This window comes from Tamandua tetradactyla, chromosome 18, assembly GCF_023851605.1.
Source record: "Tamandua tetradactyla isolate mTamTet1 chromosome 18, mTamTet1.pri, whole genome shotgun sequence".
Lineage (NCBI taxonomy): Eukaryota > Metazoa > Chordata > Mammalia > Pilosa > Myrmecophagidae > Tamandua > Tamandua tetradactyla.
The window spans coordinates 51,896,823-51,923,599 of record NC_135344.1 but is presented as its reverse complement, the minus strand read 5'-3'; the positions used below and the strand labels follow the sequence as shown (position 1 = coordinate 51,923,599).

Sequence of the window (26,777 nt, the reverse complement as noted above, 5' to 3'; positions counted from 1 at the left end):
TGACTTGTTGGTTGGTTGGTTCGTTAGTTGGTTTGTTGGTTGGTTGGTTGGTTGGTTAGATAAAACAAACGAAAGTATAGAGCAATTTAGTTGAAACAAATAAATGTCACTCTCCTTGTGTTTAGTCAACAAACACATTAACGTATTGGAACTTTGAAGGCCAAGGGAGAAAGCTAATTTGGAGTATTTACTTGTGAAACAAACGAGTTTCACTTTCTATTGTAATAAGGATTTTCCCCTCAGTAAAGCTGATTCCCTCTTCTATGAGTTATTCAAACTCTTAGTTTTGAGTTAGAAAATATACTGCTTTATCACTAGGAGATTTTTGTCAAAATGACTTGCCAATCTGCTCAAAATCCGTTTGTTTTGTCAGCCCATAAAAGGAAAGAAATAAACAAGAATTAAAGACAAAAGACAGTAAAACAGCAAATAGAATCCACCTCTAATTACAGAGAAGTGGACAAGTTAGCAACTGGCCTAGAAATGCCTCCTCAGAAGCTTCTAATACACTGCTGGCCAAGTATTTACTTACTGATTATGCTTTTCAACACATGAGACAGTTTTTCAGGAGCACTGATATTCATATGGCTTGATTTAAAAATTGAATCACAGAAAAAAATGTTTTTAATCCATGGAACTGCACTATACAAACAGTGAACCCTAAGTTAAACCATGGGCTTTGATTAACAGCATAATTATGAAAATGTGCTATCATCAATTGCAGCAAATGTTCCACAGCAATATAAGGTGGTGGTGGTCATGGGATATGGGAATCCTGTACTTTATGCATTTATGTTCTGTAAACCCACAACTTCTCTTATTTAAAAAGAAAAACTGAATCACAGACAGGGGGTGATTTGGGAAGTTACTGAATCAATAGGAATAAAGATATTGAAATAAGTATTGGTGCCAAAGGAAAATATCTTTATTGTCCAAAAACATTTCTACCATTTTGAACCTTTTACAGATGGTCTTCAAAGAACTTGTACTGGTACAATTATTATTGATCTTGAAGGCTGGAGAGAAGGTGAAACTAGCACTGGTAGTGTCACCAATACAGAAGGAGGTGGAGATGGAGGTACAAGTGGTGGTACCAGTTCTGGCGGAGACCGGGACACTTCCACTGGAAGTGGAGGTGGAGGTGGAACTGTTAGCAGCACAGATGAATATTCTGGTACAGAGGAACCAGGCACTGTTGTAGATATACCGAACGGTCTTGCAGATAATGTACATTTTGGTCCTGCCGGCATTGGACTGCTCATCATGGGATTCCTGGTCTTAGGCTGTAAGTACTTTTACAATCCTATTTATATATGCCCCCTGCCCTTCCCCACCCCAAAAAGAAATATGGAGGGGAGATAAGTTTTCCAAGCCTTTGATAAAATGCACTTTACACATGCTCCTTTCATGCAATTATCAACAAATTTTTGTGTTTGGCCCTGGATTTAGACGAAAAAGTCAAACTCTTGACCCCTTACAGTCCAGTGGAAGATAAAAACTTGTTTGCAGTGCATGATTCCTCTCCCCCTTCAAAAAAAAATTCAACAAATGGTGCTGCAATAACGGGATAGTCACATGGGAAAAAAGAATGAAATGTGACCTCCACAATACAGCATACATAAAAAAAAATTTAAAAACCCACCCTGTTTGCAGTAAATCTCAATGAAATTGGAAATTGCTGTTAACAGAGGCAAGCTCAACCTGATTTAGAGAAAGCAAATCTGATTTGGGCTTTGAAGATGAATAAGAGTCAGCCTGAGGAAATGAGAGAAGGAGAGCACATCACAGGCAATGGGATATGGCAAGGATTCTTAAGCTGTGGTAAAGTTGCACAGCTTTATGAGAGGAGACTCAGAACAACCTGTGCTTAAATTCCACCTTCTAAACTTAAGTCTAAGTCTGTCAGAAGGTCACTTGACCTTTCCGAGTCTCAGTTTTGTCATCGGTGAAATATTAATACCTCCCAACATTACTTTGATGATGACAAAAAAGTACCACACGCAGAAACATCTAGTATACTTTAAGCTCTCTAGAGCAGACCTAGTTGAGGATATAATCTCCAGCGGGGTCTCTGGTGGTCAGGGATGTTGCCTTGGACGGTGATAGAAATTGTGGTGATGTGGAGGCTGTGAACATCACAGTTTCACAAGTTGTGAAACTATCACAACATCACTATGGAGATGCCGTAGTCGTCAAGGAATAAGAAAGGAAACTCTGATAGTACGTACCATGAAATCTCCAAATTATAACTGAACCAATGTAACCATTGCCATTGCCTGGTGTAGAGTCATAAACTCTTAGTATCAGAAGACACCTCAGAGATCAATTGATTAAAACATGCAAAAAATGTGAAGCCAGAGCACATTTTTTGAACATTTTTTCTAACTTCATTTATTTTAATACATGAACATTTATTTTAATACATGAACAGCCATGAAATAAGGTTTTTTCCACTAAGTTAATTGGCAAAATGGGTTTTCTCTGACTTGAATGTTTCACTCTTTTGGTCTTTTTGATCACAATTGAATTCATCCTAACCACAAACATTTGCACACACTGATAGCCAAGCTTAAAGTTGAGGATCTTTTCCATATTTTAAAATAGTCCATATTTAATATATATCTCAAGAAATATTCATTTTTATTGGTTACTAAGACATCAGAAAAATGATCATAAAAACTCTATGAAAGTAAGAAGAAGGTTAAAAAGAAAAGGAAGCATTCTCATCAAAATGAACCAAGGCAAGAAAAATACAAAAATGCTTTCAATTTCATAGAATCTTACATAAAATATATTTGAGAGGAGAGAAGTTTCTAATTTCACTTTTTTCCATATGAATTATCAATCATCATTTTAAAGCTATAAATTTAACTTTAAAAGATTTTTTAGGGTGGGCCATGGAGGCTCAGTAGGCAGAGTTCTCGCCTGCCATGCCCAAGACCTGGGTTTGATTCCCAGTGCCTGCCCATGCAAAAAAATAGACTTTTAAAAGTCTCTCTTCCTCTCTTGTCTGTCTCTCTTTCTCTCAGTACGGGCGCTTGTGTGTGTGTGTGCGTGTGCGTGTACATTCCTTTTTTTAAGTAGTTTTGTAACACATACAATCCATCCAATGTGTTCAATCAGTGGCTCTCAGTATAATCACAGAGTTGTGCTTTCATTACCCAGAAAGACTAGAGACGAAACTTTTCATAAAGCAATGGAGAATTCAGTTAAGCAATGCGATGCTATTTGTGTAAGAATAACTTAAAAAAAAAATTTGTGTAAGGGAAAATAGCCTCATAGAGCACAACAGCTTGCAGCACAATGTTCTGCTGTGATTAAAAAAAAAAAAAGGATGGAACATAAATAAAGACATAGAGGTCAGAACAAGAAGATCCAAAAATATTGCTTGACCTCTTCAGTTTTTTCCCTTCTCTTCTTTAATATGTTCTTGAGTAATGACAGGGAAAAGCCTCATCGGTTTTAAGAGTATAATAAGATTTGTAATTTGAATACTATAAAACAGATGAAAACTGATTGCATCCTAGTATACTGAGGCTCACATTTATTTTGGTGTCTGACCATTATTAAGTTGGTTTTCTGAAACTTTCACAACAATTTTAAGATCAGACGGACATATAGTAGGAATTGAAATATAATCATAGCGCTAATAAAATAGGTTGGCTTGTTTTCACTTGGGCCCACTGCGAATGGACTCCAATATTCTTATCTCCCCGCCGCCAGTGGTCCCATTTTTGATGATCTGTTGTGACTGCGGAGGTGCCCCTGCTGGAGGAGTTGGCTTTGAGCCTGTTCCCGAATGTTCAGATGGAGCAATTCATTCCTGGGCAGTAGAAGGACCCCAGCCTGAGCCTAGGGTAAGTACTAATCTGTCAACTATGTCCTTAGCTAGTCAACTAAACCCAGTGTCATATGCACAAAACAAGGTGCTAGCCATTAGTCACAGTCTGTGCCGATCCTTGTTCTGGGATAGCTGATGGGGAGAATGAAGAGGAATAAAAAAGTACACCAAAATCTGATGGGAATCCTGTATTGTATGTGTGATTGTTCTGTAAACCCAGAACTGCTCTAATTAGGGGGGAAAAAATCAGATGCAAGTAACCAGGGAAGACTTCCTAAGCGAAATGCAGGTTTTTAAAATAGGTTTCAACAGTTTTCTAAGTATTCTTTTCAGAAATCTGAATTAATTTGAGAATAAACCAAATGTGTAACTGTAGAACCAAAGAGTGAATACAAATGAGAAAACGTTATTTCCTGACTTTCAGGACATGGGGACTATCTACGTGCCAGAAATACCACCCGATAATGCAAATGTAATTGAATACATTGACACCTCAGGTAAGAGAGTTTTTTCTTTCTCATTTCAGCTGCTCAAATGACTAAGAAGTAACTCTGTTTTCTCTATTTGCATACCTTTCTGGTCTTTAATGATCTTACTGTCTTTAAAATTGTTTTTATCTTTGCTTTTTTAAATGACTAATTTGCAAATTAAATGATAAGGAAAAAATCTATCGGGATTATTCTCATGCATTACATTTTTTTTAAATCCTCCTAAATCATCAGAGAGAACCCAGGAGATGACTTGATTAGGATCTCTATAAATAGTTGAGAAGTACCAAATTGTAGCCATGAATCAATTTTGGTCAAAGATTTTTCACTAATAAAGCAAATGTTATTTACCACACACGCAAAAATTCTAATTAGAATCAACACACAGTCCAATTAAACAAGACCTGTGCTTATTTATTGAGGCTTGACTCTGCCTCCACAATTCACTTAACGATTGACAAGTGCTCTGACTTTCACTACCTAATGTGACAAGAAAAACTGCATCCATGCAGTGCATCAGCATAAATATTGATCTAAAAAAGATTTGCCCCATCTCTTAAATTGAGAGCAAGTGGACAAAATACTGTAAAGGTCTTTCAAAGCTCTTGGTTGAAGCAGTGGGCCTCTGGTGGAATTTCTCCTTGCAGATGGGTAAGATTGTGTGAATACAACTTGCCTTAAAATGGGAGTCTAGACCAGTTCATGGCAGTAACCAGGGAACAATTAAAACTTGACAATAAGTGGATAGCTAGCACTCTAATGAAAAGAACAGCTAAAATTATTTCTCATATTTTTGAAGATAGTTTTATAATCTTATATTTTCCAAGGTAAACAAATGTTAGGGATTCTCCTATTTATCTCTTAGTCCTTTTCAAACTAGTCAGCATAACTTTTCTGTTTTAAACTCATTAAAATGTAACAGACAGAGGAATGTTTACAACTTTTAGAATATTCCTTGCTCAATAGACTAGACATGCTAGCCTTTAAACATATTTCTCTTCCTGATGCTTTCATCTTTGTGGATTCTCCCACCTCAAAAGCAGAAACTCATCAGTGGCTCTGTCTCCCTATTTATTGATACCCAAATAGGTTGTCAAGATTTGTTAAATTATCAAGTCCATTAGGATTTATTTATGCATTTATCCCTTCATTAAATCCACAAAACTTTGCTGAATATCTATACCATACAAAGTACTATGAGAGGCACCAGGATATAGAAGTATGAAAAATACACTGCCCCAAAACTCAAGGCCATTAAAATACTAAAGTCACACCAACCCTCTCCCTGACACTCCTCTTCCATAGTTTAGGCCACCATTTTATTCCACCTCCCTTGATTGTTGTAAAAAAGTTCTACTTGACCCTCACACCCAAGTACAAATCCAAGATTTCCTTCTCTGAATGCCAGTCATGCTCAAACCTTCTTCTGGCTGCCCAGTGCTTAAAGCAATACACTGGGATATTCTTACACTGCTTTATAACTTTTAGAATTTGAATAGCCTCTCAAATAGTTACCAAATTAACAAGTTGATTAATAATAGTATTTTGAACTTAATATCATGTTTGCATCTCCTTTCTTTGTCTTCATTTTATTTCTTTGCTCACAAGGCACACTCCACTGGAGAAACCATCGATTCTAGTAAGGTTTTAACTTTTAATTTGCAATATGCTAGAAAAAGTCAATTTAATTTGATCAACACTTTTAGGAGTTTATACCAATGAGTATGGTGGCAGAGAAGTGCAAGATCTGGGAGGAGGAGAAAGAACATCAGGATTTGAACTAACAAATGGAGTTAAACTGGTCGGAGCACCTGAAATATGTCAAGAACATTCTGGAACATTAAGAAGAAATTCTATGAGGGAATGTAGAGACGGAGGTCTGAATATGAACTTCATGGAAAGTTACTTCTGTCAGGTAAAGTTTCTATCCATGTCCCTTGCTCCCTATCTCTATGCCCACTACTCTATTCCAGGTTTTCACTATTTCCCAACAGGGCTTTGGTGAAAGCCTCTGAACCAAGTGACCAGATTCTAGACATCACAGCAAACAATCAGTATTGTCATTGAGTGATATTCCTAAAACTCTGATCTGAGTACTTTATTTTCACATTTAAAATCTGCCGGTGGTTCTCAGCCCAATTCTGCCCGGGGCATAAAGTCCAAATTCCTTAAGATAGCAGTTGAGGTTATTCACAGAGTGACTCCTTTCTGCATATCTAATTACTCCTTCTCAGCAAACCCCTTGCCAAGCACCTGTTCACCCCAGCCTATTCAACTGCATGCCATGGTTTATGCGGTGTCCCTCCTGGAATGCTTTTACCCCACCATTTTCCTCACAAACCCCACTTATTCAAGATCTAGTGCAAACATGACTGCCTCTTTGAAGTTTTCTTGTTACCTCTCTCTCCTAAAAGATGATTAACTTTTCCCTATCTGTAGTTCCATAGTAATTTGCACACACATTTTATAGAAGACATCACATTGCTGAAATCTGTTCATTTATATGACTATCACCATATTTAGTGCCTCATCCACATTATCCACATTTATATTGCCAGTACCTAGTCCACTTCCAGGGACACAGTAAACATTCTATATGAATGGGTACAGGAGTCATAGGGTACATCGAGAACATTCTAAGAAACAGCTACAGGTGGTGGAAAGGGTAGAAGCCTGGAGAGGTGGAAGAAGAATTAACTTTGCTGTCACATCTCCAGGCAGATACATGATTGCCCCTGCTGTAACCAGTTACCACACACTGAGTGGCTTAATGCGATTGAAATTTATTCTCTCTCAGTTCTGGAGACCAGAAGTCTGAAATCAGTGTCATTGGGCAAAACAAAGGTGTTTTGGCCCAGTGCAGGCTCTAGGGAAGACTCTGTCCCTTGCCTCTTCCGGTTTCTGGTGGCTGCCAGAATTCCTTGACATGTGGCCCCATCACTCCAATCTCTGCCTTCTTTTTCACATCATCTTCTTCTGTGTTAGTCTTCCCCTCCTCTCTGTATCAAATCTCCTTCTGCCTCTGTCTCGTAAGGACATTTGTGGTTGCATTTAGGGTCCACTTGGATAACTGAAGATCATCCCCCCAGATCAAGATTTTTAGTTCTGCAAAGACCCTTATTCTTTATTAGGTACCATTTACAGGTTCCAGGGTTTAGACTTGATCTCTTTAGTTAGCCATTATTCAACCTGCTACAACCCCTCAATCTAAAATATCAACCCCATTCACTCTGTATCCCCTGAAACTGCATCTATCACCTTCTGTTATATGTTTATGTTTAAGGTTTTGTCTGTCTCATTTTATGACAATGTAGGCCCTATGAGTGTCATCTGGTTTTGTTTAGAATTGCATAGCCAAATACGTAAAAGAGTGCCTGGCACTCTTTGCATGATGACTTGGTTTCATGTAAAGATATTTGTCATATTTAGCCTGAAAGTTTGAAATCCAACATTATTAACAGCAGAGACAAAAATATAAGTGCACATGTATACGGGCTGCCACTTTGAGCTGTAAGAGATTCTATTTTTTTTCATTGTTTTTTGCTCACTTTCGATTTTGAATCCTAAAGATTCTGTCTATACATAGAGTCAAGTTTTCCTTTTTGCTGAAAAAGCCACATTGAAAATAATCTTCATCGAACCATCATATTCAATGATTTTAAGGAAGAAAAACAGAGCCCTGAATGTATGCAAATCAACAATGAAATACCTCTTAGGCCAAAATATATATATATATATATATATACACTTCAAGTGGACTTCGGAGTTTTTATGTTCCTTCTTCTAATGTACCCCCAAAAAATGATTCATGGGATTTCTTTGTACCCTTTGTGACCAAAGTATAGTATTATAAAGAACTCTATATCTAAAAGTTTTTCTAAAAATCAGAATGTATTATCAGAATCATAAGAAAGATCATTTCTAATGAATTCTTTCTAGCAGTTATATAATGATTTTTTCAAACATCTCTAGTAGATTTTCAAATTTGTTTTCAAATACTCTTTGCTAATGCTCTGGAAGGAAAAATGATCATAAAGACTGTCCTATTATAGTTAAATATGTACTCCTAATTTCCTTTTCCCTTTCCTCTAAAATTTAGAAAGCATATGCTTATGCCGATGAAGATGAAGGCCGTCCATCCAATGACTGTTTGCTCATTTATGATATTGAAGGTGCAGACTCCCCTGCAGGCTCCATGGGCTGTTGTAGCTTCATTGGAGAAGACTTGGATGACAACTTCTTGGATACATTGGGTCCTAAATTTAAAAAGCTGGCAGATATCAGCCTGGGAAGAGAAGTGGAACCATATCCAGACTTTGATCCCTCATGGCCACCTGAGACCGTTGAACCCATTTACCCTCAGCAGGGAACAGAGCCCCTTGCTCCAATCTCCCCACATTTTGGCACCACCACAGTAATTTCTGAGAGCACCTACCCCTCGGGACCTAGTGTACAGCATCCTATGCCTATCCCTGATCCTCTGGTTTATGGTGATGCCACTGTGATGGAGTCTTACACCACCTCTGGCTCTCTGAAGCCCTCTGTCCATGTCCATGATAACCGACATGCATCCAACGTGGTAGTGACAGAGAGAGTGGTTGGCCCCATCTCTGGTGCTGATTTGCATGGAATGTTAGAGATGCCTGACTTGAGAGATGGGTCAAATGTCATAGTGACAGAAAGGGTTATAGCACCAAGTTCAAGTCTACCCACTACTATAACCATCCCTGACCCTAGAGAGTCAAATGTGGTAGTGACAGAAAGAGTAATTCGACCGACTCCTGGCATGATGGGCACACTAACTATGCACCCTGATTTATCCAGTGCCCACAATGTGGTTGTGACGGAGAGGGTTGTTTCTGGGGCTGGCATAACTGGCATTGGTAGTGGCACAGCTGGGATAAGCGGAGACAGTGGCATAGGCAGTGGTGGTCTGGTTAGCGCTGGAGGTGGGGGCCTGAGTGGAGCTGGAGTAAGTGGTGGTGCCATCGGGCTGAGGACCCTGAGTGGCAGCATAGGGGGCACAGCCACCATTGGCCACGTGAGGGGCTCCTCTGACCATCACTTTAGTCAGACCGTGGGTTCTGCCTCCCCTAGCACAACTCGAAGTCGGATCACAAAATATAGCACAGTGCAGTATACCAAGTAGTCAGGGCCCCAAGCATAGTTTTTCACAATCAATTGTGATTTAGGTTTAATTCCCACTGGAAAAAAAAAAAACTAACGATGTTATTTATGATGCACAACTAGGTGCTAAGATAACTGTGCCGCAAGGAGCGAAACCACAATGAGAAAATTAAATGGAAGCATTGCTGCGGGAGGAGAGCCTTCCTTGGCATTTGCAAACCTTTCTCCCTATGAAGACAGTGAACTAAAACCTTGAGTCAGGGTCTTCTTTGGCTCTACGTGGCCACTAGGATCCTCTTTGCATCTGCGTGACCTGTAATGTTTCTCCAACATGTGGAATAAATAAAACTCAGCCATGTGAAAACACTGGCCTTAAGATTGCAATTGGCATAATTCTCCCAGATTAAAAAAGAGCTAAATATGTAAAATGTGCTTATATATGTGGGAAGAATTTGAAATATGTGCCAAGTACCCTATCAATTTCACAAAATCACATTTTTAATGTGATTTAAAAAGTAACTGCCAATCCAGGCCAGAGTTAACTGTTGAAAAAAAAACAAAACTGCATAGCAAAGTCCACAACCCACCAAACATGCCTACTTAATAATTTTACTAGGTAAGATAAACTTCAAAATAGGAAATGTTTTCTGGGAGGGAAACTGCATAAAATTCATTCAGGATAAACTGGCAATGTCCTGAATCTTGAGATGTACCTTCAGTTAAGTCTCTTGAAAAAATTTCAAGAACTTTCCTGATTCTAGTTTGTGTTTATGGTAGATGTAATACTGATGAATAATGCATTCTCGGGGAGGTTCAGGATATCCTTCCCCTGCGTAGCTCTGATTTAATAAAGGAAAACCTGCCAAGTGTGCTTCTCACACTGCAGCAATGACACCTGCCACGGTTTTCACCACTAGTGGTAAGTTACCTTGTGAATCAGCAGGTGGGAACTGCATTGCATTCGCAGATTGTGTTTTTAGCAAGTATTATTCACTCAGTTCCAGCTCTTTATTACATGTCTTCTAAGTTAAATTTATGTACTAAAGTTGAGCTGTGAAAACAAACTTGGGGTATGGATAACTTTGGGGAAATTTTTTTAAAGGAATTAAAAAAATGTTTTTAGAACATGTGAAAAATATTTAACAGGGGAAGTTAGAAAAGAATTGTTTGGCAAAGTAATAACTTGCTAATTATTAGTTTTAGTTGAGCTTCACTACTTTTTTTTTTTAACAACCCTCTGCCACCATTTTGAAGAGATCAACCAGGAACTTCTAACAGAGTTGATGATATTGTGTTGACAAGAATGAAATAGCACTGGATGACCTCATTTCCTTAGTCTGTATGAGCACCTAACTGAATTTTCTCATTAGCATAAACTTGACTTTCCAGATGAATTATCAATGAATTTCTTACTTATATATGCTCCAATTTATAGCTATTTTCCAGATTATGTAGTGAGATATATTTTTCTAGCTTCAAAACTCAGTAATGTCCTATTTATGATGCATCATTTCTGTGTACTTGTAATATAGTGTTACCTGGTTAAAAATCTCCAAAAAGAATCAAAGCATTCTTAGGCAAACATCAACTTACTACTGAATGGTAGAGGAACTTTCCCTCTTTTTAAAATTTAATGTAATATGAGCTGGTTTAATTCTCACTAATGTAAAACTGGATATGACAAAATAAAATTAGGAAAGAAAACAAAAACAACATTGCCCTGGAGTGGTGAATAAAATACAACTTTTAGTGATTTGTTTTTCAGTTACTCAAATTTCCAGGGCATTGGAGATCTAAGAATAGACATCTAACTTCCAACACTTGTCAAAGGGGGCTGAGGGATGAATTATTTTGCCTAGAGCTATTTTTCTCTATGTAATAAGAGAGGAGGTCAATATTTTAAAAGCCACAATATCCATCTATTTTAACTCTGTAGAATATGTAAAATGTTGATAGTCTATAGCATGCCGAAAGTCCAGGTGTAAAGAAAGTCATTCACAAGAGTCTTTTTTTTTTATGTCTTTCTCCTGTTTGGGGAGCGCCATTAACTATGGTAATCTTTTCAGAAATAAGAACAAAAGGTATTTATTGAAATATACTTACATGGGCTTGGGTCCAGGGGTTTGAAGGAATAAATATAATTACTAATTAATTAGTTAAGGGAAATGGTATCTGACCACGGGACGCTTACTTGTTGCTTTGATATGGCATGCCATCAGAAGTCTTTTCTTAAGACGCCTGATACTTTCCAGAGATCCTTTTAGGTTTTCTAACAAATCCCAGAGTGACCATCTGTGATAACAGTCACCACTAAGATCCCTTCTTTATATAAACCCATAGCAGATACAAGAATAAAATGACACACCAGTCTTTCTAGGAAGATACTTTCAAATCAATGATTTTCCTGGATTACACCTTGATGTTCTAAACCTTTAGTCCTAAATTTTTTAATTACCTTATTAAGACATTAGTCATTCTAATAGTTATTTAAAGGCATGGTATTTTTCAACAAACAGTATTTAATTCTTCTCCTTTCATGCTTTACTCTAAGTCATCTGCACCATTCCCTGGGCCGAGAAAAGATAGGCAAATCATTTATAAGTGAATAATTATAATTCAGACCTATATCGTAAGCTGAATATCAGATCAACTTGCTCTTATACAAAAGGGAGAAGGAAGAGGTAGTAATTTAATCTGATGTATAGAGGGTTTGGAAACAAAGTGTTTAATGTTTATAAAACATCTGATTTTCTAAAAGACGTGGTCCTTAGGTACAAAAACCAGTTGTATCATAAACACTTTATCATTTACCATCTACAAAATAACATCTTGAGCTAATTTTAACTATGAATTCCAGATGTATGTGCTGCATATCATTACCCTCTATGTGCGCTGCCTCATGTAACTGTATTTACACTAAAATATTTACATAAATATCGATTTCAGATTATTTTTATATCTTCATCTGGATACCTGTTCCACATTTGTGCATAAAGTTTTAGCTTCATAATGTTCATTCGATAAAATGTTCTGAAAAATTTTTGATTATATTCATTCAAGAATTACATGTTCATTCTGTTCATTGGATTTTTTTAAGTTATCGACACAATTCATTTCTTAAGTTACACCAATATCTGACTGTCAGCCAGGGTATAATACATAGGACACTCTGACTTTAGTAAGAGGTTAAATATTTGTTACAATCATTGATCAAAATGACTATGGCTATTTGGGAAGGACCCTGAAACCCAAAGCAAACTTCAAAAAGCTTTTGCCATATATTTTCATGTCCATTTAATACATGCCACCTTTATTTTGATTTCTGGTATTTTTCAGACCTACGTTACATTGTGCTAGAATACAGTAGTTGATAGTATATTCCTGAAATGCATGAAATAGAATCTATCTTCCAATTTGATATTATTTAATTTATTTGGGGACTAAAGCTTGCACAGATCAACCTGTTGTCATCAAAAAAATTTTAAACAAGGAATAATTAATCATTTAATTGTCACCATTCTCCCCATTTAGTTTTATTTGAACTATTCTATATTTTATCGTCAAACTTTATTTAGTCTAACTTATTTTTCTTTTGCTGTCTGTTTTACAAGCGTTTTTTAACTCTAATATTCATCTTTGGTGATGCTTAAAACAAGGTGCTTTCCTTCAAGTTACAATATTAAAAGTTTATGGATTATCTGGGTGCTAACTCCTTGCTTGGTCATCTGTTTGCTATTTTAAGTTGGTCTGTAATTTCCAAAGAGTTATGTTAACAGCAATAAAATGATTAATATGCCTTCATTATCTTTTCTGAACTACAGGGGGAAAGGTTTTAGATTGTAAGGAACAATTAGGAGCTGTCGAATCTAGTTGTTATTTTCAACTTATATAGGGAGACGTAATTATTTTATTTTAACACTGCTAAAATCGTTCACACCTAATAGATGTGCCAGCATGGGTGATAAGACAGTGAACAAAGCAAATAAATTCCTACTCATGGGAGCCCAGGGGTTGGAGAGCAGGGTTCTGACAATAAACCAGTCAGCAAGTAAATGCATAGTGTGTTAGATGGCAGTAAACAGTCGAGGAAAAATAAAACAGGGTAATGTAGGTTAGGGAGTTCAGCGGGTGAAGGAGCACTCTTTTATACAGGGTAGTACAGGCAGGCCTCTATCATTTGGTAATATTTGAGCAGAGACCTAAAGAGTATTAGGAACAAGACCAAGTGACTCTCCGGGTGCTAGACACTTCAGACAGAGAGCACTGCCATTGCAAAAACCCTGAAGTAGGACCATGCTTAGTATATTTGAGAAAGAATAAGGAGAGAGGGAAAGAAGGGGAAAGCAGTAGGAAAGGATGTCAGAGGGGTAACAGGGGTTAGGTTATTTTTAGTCTTGCAGACCATTGTAAGAACTCTGCCTTCTTCTGAATGTAATGGGGAGCCCCTGGAAAGTGTTGAGCTGAGAAGCACTCTGCTCTAATTTGCAATTGTAAAAGATCACACTAGCTACAGTGTTGGCACTGTTGGAAAGTGATATAGAAGTCAGAGAGATTGGTTAGAAGGCTACCGCAATAAAGCAGGTGAGTGTGTGGCTATCAATAATCAAAAGTTAGCTCCATTAATAAGGGATTCCCACTGCCTGGTTTGACCTTAACTGTTTGGTGGCAAAACAACTAACAAAAACAAAGCAAAACCTTTGACAGGGTAATAAAACAACACGCAAACAGAAATTGGAAAAAGGCCACTGAGGAAGAGGATAAATTTAAATTTCATTATAAATTGCCTTGAAAAAACTCAAGCATTAAAATATAAATAGAAATAAAAAATATATAAATAGAGCATGCTAGGTAGGTCAAAAAAAAGAAAAGAAATGATACCAGTTTATGGGTATGTAGTTGGTGACTGAGTTCAAATAAGACAAATTCCAGCTGATCCTGCAAATCTTTCCTTTTCCTAGAAGGCTTACCTAAAACTCAGTAGCTCCTAGGCTGCTCTGTGCCAAGTGTTTTATATAAAGCCCCAGCCGGAGAGTTCCTGCCCCCAGAACTTTTCCAGAATCACTTAAAATATCAGACTCCAGTTCTTTCCAATATGTTCACACCTGGACGAACCCAGAATGTTAATCCATCACATTTTTCAAAGGAAAATACTTTGCTTCTTCCAAATTGTTTAGATATCTCTTTCAAAATAAATGACAGCTCTGGGCTTCTCAGTCTATTTGATCACTAAATTCAATTGGCTTCATCCAGAAGCAGACCCTCAAGAATCTGAGGGCAATTTGGGACGTAGATGAAAGAACCACTGGTAGGGCATGGGGAGGTGAACCAGGGAAAGGGACACAACCAATAAAAGCCAGTTGCCACCATAGATTATTGTAGCTCCGTCCTCTGGGGAAAACACTGGCGCTGGTGTAGTACCTTAGTTAACCCATCCAGGAAATGAAGGAGATAGCATATTTATATACCAGCTGCCACCAGGTGATAGTTAAGAGCGGCCTCTGGAGATAGTTAATTCCTGGCACATCCACATGCTGCTCAGGTAAGCAAAGTGGCTTTGCCATCCAAGAAGCTCTTGGTGAATACATACCAGAGCTGGCTGTTAGAAGCAGGTGGGTAGACACTGAAATAATAAGGGCAAAAAATGTGGAGAGCACCAAGTTCTTTTCCAACCGTTGGTAGATGCTGCAGCACTCTGTGACAAAATATTCTGGGAAGAACTTAAGAATTTTTAGGCTTTTCTTAAACATTTCCCTGTAAATAAAAAAGGGCTCTATGCCAATTATAAAATGGGCAAAGACATGAATAGACATTTTTCCAAAGAGGAAATACAAATGGCTAGCAAGCACGTGAAAAGTTGCTCAGTTTTATACCTAGTAGGGAAATGCAAATCAAAACCAGAATGAATTATCATCTCATGCCTATAAGAATGGCCACTATTAAGTAAACAGTAAACTACAAGTGTTAGAGAGGATGTGGAGAAATAGGAACACTTATCACTGCTGGTGGGAAAGTAAAATGGTACAGCTGCTGTGGAACACAGTTTGGCAGTTCCTCAGGAAGCTAAACATTGAGTTGCCCTATGACCCGGCAATTTTGCTACTCCGTAAATACCCAAAAGATCTGAAAGCAGGAATACAAACAAGCAATTGCACACTGACATTGCTAAAAGATGGAAACAGTCCAAATGCCCATCAACAAATGAGTAGATTAATGAAATGTGGTATATACATATGATAGAATATTATTCCACAGTAGGAAGGAATGAGGTCCTGAAGCTTGTGACAACACAGGTGAACCTTAAGAACATTCTGCTGAGCGAAATAAGTCAGACACAAAAGGAAAGATATTGTATAATTTCACTAATATGAACTACCTAGAATACGTAAACTCAGAATCATAAAATTTAGAATGTAGGATACCTAGAGACATAAGCTAAAAAGGGGAAGTGGTACTTAATATGCACAGAATTTTTAATAAGTTTAACTTAAATGGATAGGGGTCAGGGTAGCTCATTATTGGGATTATAAATAGCAGCAACATATTGTAAGTGAACTTGGTTGAAAGGGGCTATTTAGAATCATGTATGTCACCAAACAACAGTACAAATACAAATAAGTTCTTGATGAACTAGTACAAATGTATGACACTTGTACAAATAATTAAAAATAGAGTGATATATGGGGGAAAATTACCGTCTACAAGCTATGGGCTACAGTTAAACGTAACACCTTAATATGCTTTCATCAATAGTAACAGGTATACCCCACCAATATTAGAAGTCAGTAACAGGAAGAGATAAGGGATAGAGGGTGTTTGGGTTTTGTTTTGTTTTGTTTTGTTTTGATGTCTATCTGTTCTTTTTCTGTGTGGAGCAATGAAAATGATGTGATGATGATTGCACAACTAGATGATGAGATTTTGAGATATTGGCTGTGTACTCTGGGTGGAATATGTGGCATATGAATATATCACAATAAAATCTGCAGTTTAAATACATATACACCTTCAAATGGCTTGAGGCCCAGGTTTTAAAATATGAGTTATAAGCTAATATATCGATTAGATAAGAAACCCAGCGATGTCGAATAACGAAGTCTTTAGGTCCCCTTTCTCATTAATTGTACTTTCATGATTTCACATAATTTATGTTAATTAGATGCTTGCCCCCAGAGAGTCCCAAGATGTATAATCATTCTCTTAAATAAATGACTTGGCTTTAATGTTACAAACAGAAGTGACCTGAATAGATATCTATTTACTGCCAGAAAGAAAGTTTATGAGTCTATTAAAGTCATCATTTTTTGTAGATGGAACCCTGACATTTTAATAGTGCCTTGTTAATATCACGTCAATTCAGTCTCCTGGACATGTTCTTGCACCTAGTTTAATTCAAAAGGCACACCCTATATTGTCATTGTCGGATATGGAGGTAATTAAATCATAAATTTTGAATTAACATGTGATACACAGAATTCAGTACACACAGAATTGGCAGAAACTCAATAATTATTTGTTGAACGGATGAATAAATGCAATCCATTCACTATTCAATATGTATTAAAATCCACCCTTGCATTGATGGTCTACATGAGAACTGAGTCCCTAGATTACATTACATTGCTTGTCAAATTCCCACCATTATCAATAGAATTACTTTTTCTGAATTTTGTCTTGATGTGTGATGCCACTTTAGACAGGACAACATAATTTAATTTTATTAATTATGTCTCCCTTATTTAATGACATTAAAACCTGTGAGGGAAGAATAATGAATCTGATTTTTTAAGTCCAACATGAATAAAAATCAGCAGAAACAACATAGGGCAGCAAAAGACCTAAGAGGACTTCAGATATTGAAATGGCCAAAACTACACTAAAGAACAACTAAAAATTTAATTAATTCCACATACTTCATTAGATAAATCAAAAAGAGAAAGTACAAGTAAAAAATATCAAGAATTTTTTAAAATAGGAAATGACTATAGATTCATAGGTATTAAGAAAACAATATGAGAATATTTTACATAACCTATTGCCAATCAATTAGAAGATAAGGATGAAGTGGACCAATCCATAGAAAAATTACAACTTACAAAAAGAGTCTCAAGAACCAAATATCCAAGGGAGAGATCATTTCAATCTTACACAGTTCTTCCAGATCAGAGAATAAGACAGTATAATTCCCAACACATTATATAAGGCTAAGATAAGCTTGATACCAGAATCCAATGAGATCAATGCGAGAAAGAAAAATTAGAAAAATGTTCATGTCTACCTGTAACCGTCCCTCCCTGGGTGACCCATAGGGCCAGGTTAATCGTCCTATCATAGCAGTTACTAACTTCAGCCTACAAACCCAGAATTATCTGGGCTTGCTAAAAATGAATAATTTTAGGCCCCATCCCCAGAGATTCTGGTTCAGTAAATCTGAGGCCAAGAAATTTTCATTTCCTAGTTAATGGCCCATATAATTTTGCCCAAGAATTATATTTCAAAAAGCACTGACCACCCTATATCACACCCTAAATGAAGATTAACTCAAAATGGATCTAAGATCTAAATATAAGAACCAGTACCATAAAACTCCTAGAAGAAAATGTAGGGAACCATCTTCAAGGTCTAGTGAAAGGCAGTAGTTTCTTAGACTTCACAGTCAGAGCACAAGTAATGCAGGAAAAAAATAGGTAAGTGGGAACTCCTCAAAACTGAATACTTCTGTGCTTCAAAGGACTTTGTCAAAAGGGTGAAAAGACAGTCCACTCAATGGGAGAAAATATTTAGAAACCACATATGTAATAAGCGTTTGATATCCAGAATATACAAAGAAATCCTTCGACAATAAAAAGAAAAACAACCCAATTTAAAAATGGGCAAAAATACATAATAGACCTTTTTCCAAAGAGAAAATATAAATGGGTAAAAAGCACATGAAAAGATGCTCGACTTTACTGGCTTTTAGAGAAATGCAAATCAAAACCATAATGAGCTTTCATTTCACACCAACTAGAATGGTCACTATTAAACAAACAGGAAACTACAAGTGTTGGAGAAGATGCGGAGAAATAGGAACACTTGGTCATTGCTGTTGGGTATGTAAATGGTGCAGGTGCCACAGAGGATGGTTTGGCAGTTCCTCAGAAAGCTAAGTACAAAGTTGCCTTGTGACCTGGCAATCCTGCTACTCGGTATAGATCCAGAAAATCTGAAAGCAGGGACACGAACAGACATCTGCACACCAATGTTCATAGCAGCATTATTCACAACTGCCCAACAATGGAAACAACCCAAGTGTCCATCCACAGGTAAAAGGATAAACATTGTGGTATATGCATACGATGGAATATTATTCAGCAGTCAGAAGGAATAAAGTCCTAGAGCATGCAACAACATGAACGAACCTTGAGGACACTGTGTTAGTGAAATAAGTCAGACACCGAAGGACAAATATGCTATGACTGCTCCAATATGAAAAGGGTGAAAAGGTAGTTTACTAATTGTGCTATGTAAACTCATAGACATAAAATCTGGACTATGGGTTACCAGGATATAAAATGAGGCTAGAGAATGAGGAGCAGTTGCTTAATTTGCACAGAATGTTTAACTAGGGTGAACTTAAACGTTTGGAAATGGATAGAGGGGATGGTAGCGTGTTATTGTGAGTATAATTATCGGTGCTGGATTGTGGGTGGATATGGTGGAAAGGGGAAGTTTAGAGTCATGTGCGTCACCAGAAAGAGAGAAGGAGGTTGACACGTGGGAAAGCATAGCACAGTGGACCTCGTGGTCGATGATGACTGTGATTAACTGTACAAATATTGAAAAGTTCTCTCCTGAGTTAGAACAAATGTATGACACTACTACAAAGAATTAAAAATAGAGGTATATGTGCCTTTTGCAAACTATGGGCTGTAGTTAATAGTAATATCTTAATATTCTGTTTTCAACAGTATATTTTCAACAAGTATACTACACCAATACCAGGGGTCAATAATAGGGAGGGATAAAGGATACGGGACTTTTTCTGCTTTTTATGGAGTAATGAAAATGTTCTAAAATTGATCATGGTGATGAAAGCACAACTGCATGAAGATATTGTGAGCCATGGGCTGTATACTTCAGATGGATTGTATGGTGTGTGAATATATCTCAATAAAAGTGCATTTAAAAAAAAAAAAACAAAGACAAATATTGACTAGCTTTTGACCTCCTATACCTGGATTCATTCCCCAAACAACCTGAGCACTCAGACCCCACATCAGAATCTGCCAGTTTCAAAGGTTAGCCATATACACTTTTCAAGTTTTCCACAGAGGGGACCCCACTGTCACCAAAACATCTAGAGTCACATCTAAGTAACTCTGCCACTGTGGGGTGGCTGTCATAGTTATTGTGATCAGGGGTCAAGAGGCAGACTAGGGTGGCATCTCCTGGGATAAGTATGCAGCAAGTATGTAATAAGTATATAAGTAATACACTTTCATTAATTCAGAACCAGAAGCCACTCTATCCTTTGGAAGAATAGCCCACTTATTTGGAACACATCCCATACCAATGACATTAAGCCATGGAGTGAATCAACAAGGCACTTCTGTCAGAGTGTAAAGTATGATTTTAGGGTGTTAACTAACATCATCCTTATGGTATTAACGTAACCCTTTAGGAAACTGACATTTAATCTCAGTGATTTCTAACATCCACTAAATAACCTGGTTTGCTGCCCCCTTGTTGCTATTTGTAACTTGGCTTTGATGAGAGACAGGATGTATATCTTCAGTACCATTATCTCAAGATGACCAGTCAGACATGTATTCACAGCAATTGCTGTAGGTCAAAAACCAAGACAAGCCTTGTTTACTTCTGTCCATCTCCCCAGGCCCACACTAATGAAAAGCCTATTGCTTGCATCAGCTAAGAACTACTTGCCCACTGCATTTGACAAGCATAATTTAGAAACACACACATCCACACACATATTTTAAATTCCTTTCTGTTAACACCTGTCTTCAAGAAACATAGCTGCCCTTGGAGACTTAAATAATATTCACCTAGTAACCCTAAGCTATGATAATTTGATCAGAAAATTTACTCTAACATTTTCATCTTTGTCCATATAGATAACATTTTTTTTTCAAAAGAGAACTTATACTAGAATTTATTGAATCAGTTGCTTTTTGTGGCATTACTTTAAAAAATATAAATGCTAAAGCTTTCACTGAGTTTTAAATGAATATGATGTGTGGAATGAAAATGTCCTGCTACTTAAGAAAAAAAATGAGACAATATGACAGAAGAATAAGAAAAATAATTAAATATCAAGAGCATCCCTGAAATTCAATGTACACTTTTATATAAGAAAATAGAATAACACTATCCTACTAAAAAATTTATGTTCGTAGACCCAACTATTAAAAAGCTTACTAGACTCTAAAGTATGGAAAGTTTTAAAAGAGATAATAATGTTCAGCCATCACTCACTCTACCTTCACATTTCTAGTTAGTACTGAAAAGTGACTTAGTATTTATATAAATTGACTGTAAATCCGGAGAAGGAATTCATACTCTATTTTTGGACACTAATAAGCTGTACAGCCTTGGGTAAATAAACTAACCTCTCTGGGCTTTATTTTATCACCTATCACATGGATAGGAGAGAAGGAAGAGAGAAAATAGATTAGAACATCTCTAGGGTATCTTTAAACTTTAATATGTCATGCTTCTTTGTTTCCAGGATAACTGGTACCCAACAAGAGAAAAAGAAGTAGCAGTTATTCATCTACCCAAGCTCAGAAATCTGACCAAACTTTGCCTTTAGGATTCTTCTTTGAGAATCGTCCTCAACAAGTTAGTACAAATGAGGTAACAAGGCTTCAACTGGTCACTTCTCAGTTATTGCGGGATCTTTTAAATCGATTCATGATAACAGTGTGCAGATTCAAGTTCTAGGGACCACTGAAATCAAGAATTTACAAATGGAGAAACCTGGAGGAAATCTACCCAAATGATCTAGCACCAATTTCTCTCTTGCCATTTCTTTTCTTTGAAACTCACCCTACGAACAGCACATCATGTAGATAGAAAGTTGTATATTTCAGAAGAAATAAACAAATTATAAGATAAACCAAGGGTAGAAACATTTATAAAATATCTCCATCAGACACTACAATAGAGAAGTGTGTTGTTTTCCCCTTGTGAAAAGCAGCATCAAAGGGAACCAAACCTGTTTCATTAATTCTCTTAGGCAAGTTAATTTGCCAAAATAAAACAAAAATAAAATTTTTCAAGTGGTTAAACAATAGTCGGTATGACATGTGATGTGCGTTAGTATGATACACTATTACAGGTTCCCTCTGAGCGTGCTTGGAAAAAACAAAACCATCATGACACTCGCTCACTGCCCCTGATCCTTCAGTTCCTTCTTCAGCTATGACTGACCCATTGTTTATCACAGAAAGTCATTCAACCATTCCTTTGGGTACCTCCCATTCTCAACTGTTGTGCAGTGATTCTCATTGCATCAAAGGTCTCTCACTCTTGCTCAGGTTCTATGGGCCCATAATTTCCTTTTGCTGCAGCTACCAAAACAGATGTTGTATCCATGGGCCATGAAAATCTGACTGATACACTAGAGAGGGGGTCAACCATATTTGCTTAAGCCTGAAATTCCATTCATTTGAGAGATACTTTATATTCTTCTCTTTGCTTCAATGACTCAAATCTTAAACAGTATTGCACATTAAATTTCTATAAGACTACAGTTATCTCTGTAGCTGTTTATGGTGCATCTCTAGGAACAGAAATTACCCAAGTTATTCAGGGAACATCTCCACTTGCTAATATAGTGCTAATTCTCATTTTCCGCCCTTATTCCAAAATTGATCAAATGTTTTGCTCAAAAAAACAAATTAAAAAAATTTTAGAAACAAGACCACACATGATTATAGACAATGAAAAGTTCTGGTTGGCTGGGTTGGAGCATACCTCATCATATCACCGAGGCTCTAAATGATCTTGAGCAGCAGTACCATTTGTATTTCCCACCACACGCTGAGAAGCAAGGGGAAATTTCTTCTGGGCTCCAATGTCTTAAAGTTCACTAGCATTATGATAGAAGATACATTTCAGGAGTAAAATAATTGAATACTATCTTGACCCAGGTATAAAAGAAAAATTTTCGAGAGTAGATGCAATTGTCAAATTTCAAACCTTTGAACAAAAAAAATTATGACAACAAGTTATGATGAAAGTTCAGTTGGATATAAAAGAATTGCAAAGAAATATTTTAAATGCTTATTTACTCATGCATAGCTTTCCATCACACTTGGTTTAAGGACCTATCTACATACAGTGAAACAGTGGGTTAATTAATCACCTAGTGAATTTAGGTTGTGTGGCATTCTAGACAATTTGCCACCAGATGCCATGACTATCTAAAATACTCATTCTACTCTTAAAACACACTGAAATTAGAGTAGTGCCAATTTGTCCCTTAAGAGATATTTGCTGAGATATTGTAGTTAGGGCTCTGTCTGACCTAAAATGCTTTCTTTAAATTTCTTTCAAATGACCTTGAAAGAAAGTCCCTTTAGGGACTACCTAAAGATATGCATTTAAATATAACACCAAAAGTACGTTTTAACTGGCCAGCTTATATATTTTTGAATAAAGCAGATATCCCAAATACTGGTAGGCTTAGATAGATACCTCCAAATACAGCCTCTTTGTAGCAAGTCCTTTTTTTTCCATTGCTTAAATACAATTTCCTTCTCTCTTTCTCATAAATATCTTCAATGTATAATTCATTTCTCTTCAGTTTAGGATGCTATGCCAGCCCTCTAATTGTTTTGACTCTCTCCTAAGTTCCCAAAAATGCTAAAACCAAGATTCCCAAGAGATGAAGCAGTATTTAGAATACTTTCCATTACTAGAGATAGAACCTGCTCTGTTTCTGAATTACAGAGATGGCATACTGAATTCACGATGCAATCTCCCTTTGAAATTCCCCAAGCAACATGTGTTAGCAATTAAAGAATATTTAATTATGCTTTCTTTTTATGTTTGTTAATATTGCTGCTAGCCCACAATTTTTTCCATTAGGAGCCTTTACCCTATTCTAAATCTATACTAACAAAGGGAAAGAAAGCAATTTAAAAAGAAAAATGATTTTCAAAAACATCCCAGATATTGCTCTGGTCTTTCCCTCTTAAATTCTCAGGTTTCCAATTCCAACTTCTTCTTAATAAACATTTATTAATTAAACATCGTTTGAAATGTTATGTACTTTCTTATCAGTGGAAATGCCATGCAGAGCAAGCAAATCCCATATTGTGGTCATTTTTAAATAATTTAGTTAATATTATATCGTAGAGGTTCAACTGTATAATCAGGAAAGAAGGTGCTGAAATGTAGAAACAAACATGCAGTTAAGCCAGAGTTTGTTCATTTTAAGCTTGTTATTTCAGAACATCTTTAAATCTGAGGAATTCAGTTCAACTATAGTACTTTAAGACAGAAGAATTAAGAAGTGAATTAAGAGATGAGAGCTTTGTTTTTCTCTCTTTCTCCCAATACCATACTTCAAGCCTAGTGATTTTTCTCCATGTCTCTGGTAAGAGTCATTCCTTGAGTTGCCTCTGTAGTAGACATATGTGTATGTGTGTGTGTGTTGTCAGTATGTATAATTTTGCTTTTACAATGTTGGCAATAAGAGGAAGCCTACCAATTTTATTTAGCATGATGATAGGCCCTAGCATTTTAATTATTTTTCATGTTGTGAGTAATTTATTATTCATTGGGTATCTTCCCTGTAAATCTTGCCCTCACTCTGTAAGATTTTTTCTTTGGTGTCCAACAAAGGGTTTCATTGCAATAAGAATCAAGGCGTGTCTCTGTTCTTACCCAGAGCCCAAACAGTGCCAGCCTTCCAGACCAGCCCAGGATTTGGGGTGGGGAAACAGAGTCATTATAGAACATCTTCATCCCTCTGCTCAGAGAGCTCCAGAGTTCTCGCCCATGCCCTCCTGCTAGGGCATCTCGAAGCGCACCATCCTGCGGAGCCCAACTCAGGACCCAGAGACCCAGGACTGAGACAGAATCACCCTGGGCTTCCTGTTCAGAGAAACCGGAAGGAATGGATTGGCTCCTTTTCAGAAACATTTGCCTTTTGATCATTTTAATGGTAAGTAGAACTTAAAGTCCTGGGAAGGAAATGCTGCTCTGAGTCCTTATCTCCTCTGTCAGTTGTTAGACTTTCTACACAGCATTTATTCCATTTTTATCTCCTTCCTGAAACAGTAGTACTGTGTGTTCAGCCTCTGTTGATTTCAAAAGACTTGAAGGACCAAATGCCTTAGAGAAACAGTGTGAGAATCTGGCTAAATAGGATTTAAATGACATCAGAGACATAAACTAGTTCCGATTGAATGCTAGGGTGATTCTAAAATTCATAATCTTCACTAAAATTAAGTTCCTATTTTCTTTTAATTACACTTGAATCATACAGATTGCTGTCAAAATTCCTACTGCAAATGGATTCTAAATTTGAAATGAAGTAAAGTTGATCAAACCCACTTCTTTTAAACAGCTACTTCCCTGTGAGTTTGTTTCAAGGTAGAGAAATGTTAGCTATGTCAACATTACATTGCCACTAATTAGGAAACTGTAACACCATATGAGAAACTTTTCAGTCAGAAATGGTTCAAGAAAAATGAAGAAAGCCAAGCCAGCAAGACAAACCTCCTTTGAAATTATTATAGCATTCCTACAGCCTGAAAGAGGAACATTTAGATGCGCTATTTCATCAAAGTAAATGTGGCATTTTGGGATATTATGTTCATTTCCTACAGCACTTGGATGCCCAAGGTGTGGTTATACTTTCCAGATAGGCACCTATACACAGCAAATATCCTAAGCCTGAAAGAGAGAAAGTAGCTTCTAATCCGAGGTCTATAAAGGCACAAAGATCAGGATCAATGCCACAAACTGCTGTCAACTTAGTTATTTAAAGAATCAACTATGCAAGCTTAGATTGAATTGATGGTCAAGTGACAGAACAATTCAGTCAAAACAGTTAAAAAAAAAAAAAAAGGAAAGATGAGGGGAGGGTTTGGGGAAAATTGTGGATTTTTTTTCTAAGCAAATTAAGGCAAATACCCTGCAGTTGTCTGCACCTCAATCTCTCAGGAATGTCCACAGTGGTGTTGGCAACACAAATTTGGGAAAAGATTTCCACCCTATCCTCAGGTAGTGACATTATCCTGGGACTCATCTGAACATCAGTTCTGAAAAACAGAGGTCAGCCACCGCTGGGAAGAGATGGGAACAGGTCATTCATTGTCCAGTTGGCACAGCGAGTGTTCACATTTCTATGAATTGCAAAAGCAATTCAGAGTTTACCACTGCCAATGGGCACACAGCCCAAGCTTGGAAAGGAGCATGGGAACAGTGGAGAACATTCCTTTCTCCGGATTTGGGAGACAGGCTCTTAAGTGAGACCATTTTAAAGAAGTATTTGTAAATTGAAAAACACCAGACAAAAGCTCATTGCTCTGTTATAATGTCTCTGCTTCATCTCTTTTTACTAAAGGAAAATGTAAGAATCTTAGTCTTGAATAGCCAATTGTAAATCGTCACCATTACTTCTTGTTACACTTCTATGGGGTATCTGCATGCTTTGATGTTTTCTGTAAGGGAAACTGATTCTGTGTGTTGACATTTTAGAGGCAACCTCTTAGCACTAAATTTTGGCTTCTGCTGGTCTCTGTATAGGCACGTTTTATGATACATTATTTAATTGAAGAGTTAATTTTTCTTCTCCTTGATCTTGAAAGACTATTATATTTCACATTCTCAGGTACTTTTTTTTGGGAGTTCATGGTTTATTATATACTCAGTAATCAGTTTTTTGTTTTTTGTTTTTTCTAATAATCTTCGTGCTATTTAATATTTAATTTCTCCCCACTCCCCATTGACACTGAAATATTTGTGCTTTACCTTTCATATTAATTGCAATAAATTATAAGTTCTTTATGCATTTCTAGTAGATTCCTTCTTGAGATATCAATTAATAATGTTTGGAATTGGGGAGTAGAGACTTCTGGAATGCTTCAAGATTGAAACAGATGCAAGAAATGTTAAAGGAGAATCAATATAATATCACAGGCATTGTGGATAATAGGCATACCTACTTGGCTATAATTTCCTGAACTTGAACTCTTCCCCCTTTTCATTAACTAAATAGAAGACTCTCTTTGGCATTATTGCAACTAACACTAATGAGGGTGTGGTGACCTGCTGGAGACTGACGGGTACCTTCTGTCATCTAA

General features: G+C 36.9%; 2 protein-coding genes across 2 annotated transcripts in view; both read left to right on the top strand.

Annotated features, from left to right (window-relative positions):
* Nucleotides 1-13,252, top strand: part of DSG1 (desmoglein 1) — a 40,247-nt gene extending 26,995 nt beyond the window's left edge. Inside the window, exons 11-15 of the mRNA XM_077135720.1 lie at nucleotides 968-1,285; nucleotides 3,724-3,857; nucleotides 4,266-4,338; nucleotides 6,036-6,244; nucleotides 8,429-13,252. Coding sequence (XP_076991835.1) covers nucleotides 968-1,285; nucleotides 3,724-3,857; nucleotides 4,266-4,338; nucleotides 6,036-6,244; nucleotides 8,429-9,478 — 1,784 coding nt within the window. The 3' untranslated portion in view covers nucleotides 9,479-13,252. The remainder of the gene's footprint in view (nucleotides 1-967; nucleotides 1,286-3,723; nucleotides 3,858-4,265; nucleotides 4,339-6,035; nucleotides 6,245-8,428) is intronic.
* A 3,627-nt stretch (nucleotides 13,253-16,879) lies between these two features.
* Nucleotides 16,880-26,777, top strand: part of DSG4 (desmoglein 4) — a 50,256-nt gene continuing 40,358 nt past the window's right edge. The window contains exon 1 of the mRNA XM_077136096.1: nucleotides 16,880-16,885. Coding sequence (XP_076992211.1) covers nucleotides 16,880-16,885 — 6 coding nt within the window. The remainder of the gene's footprint in view (nucleotides 16,886-26,777) is intronic.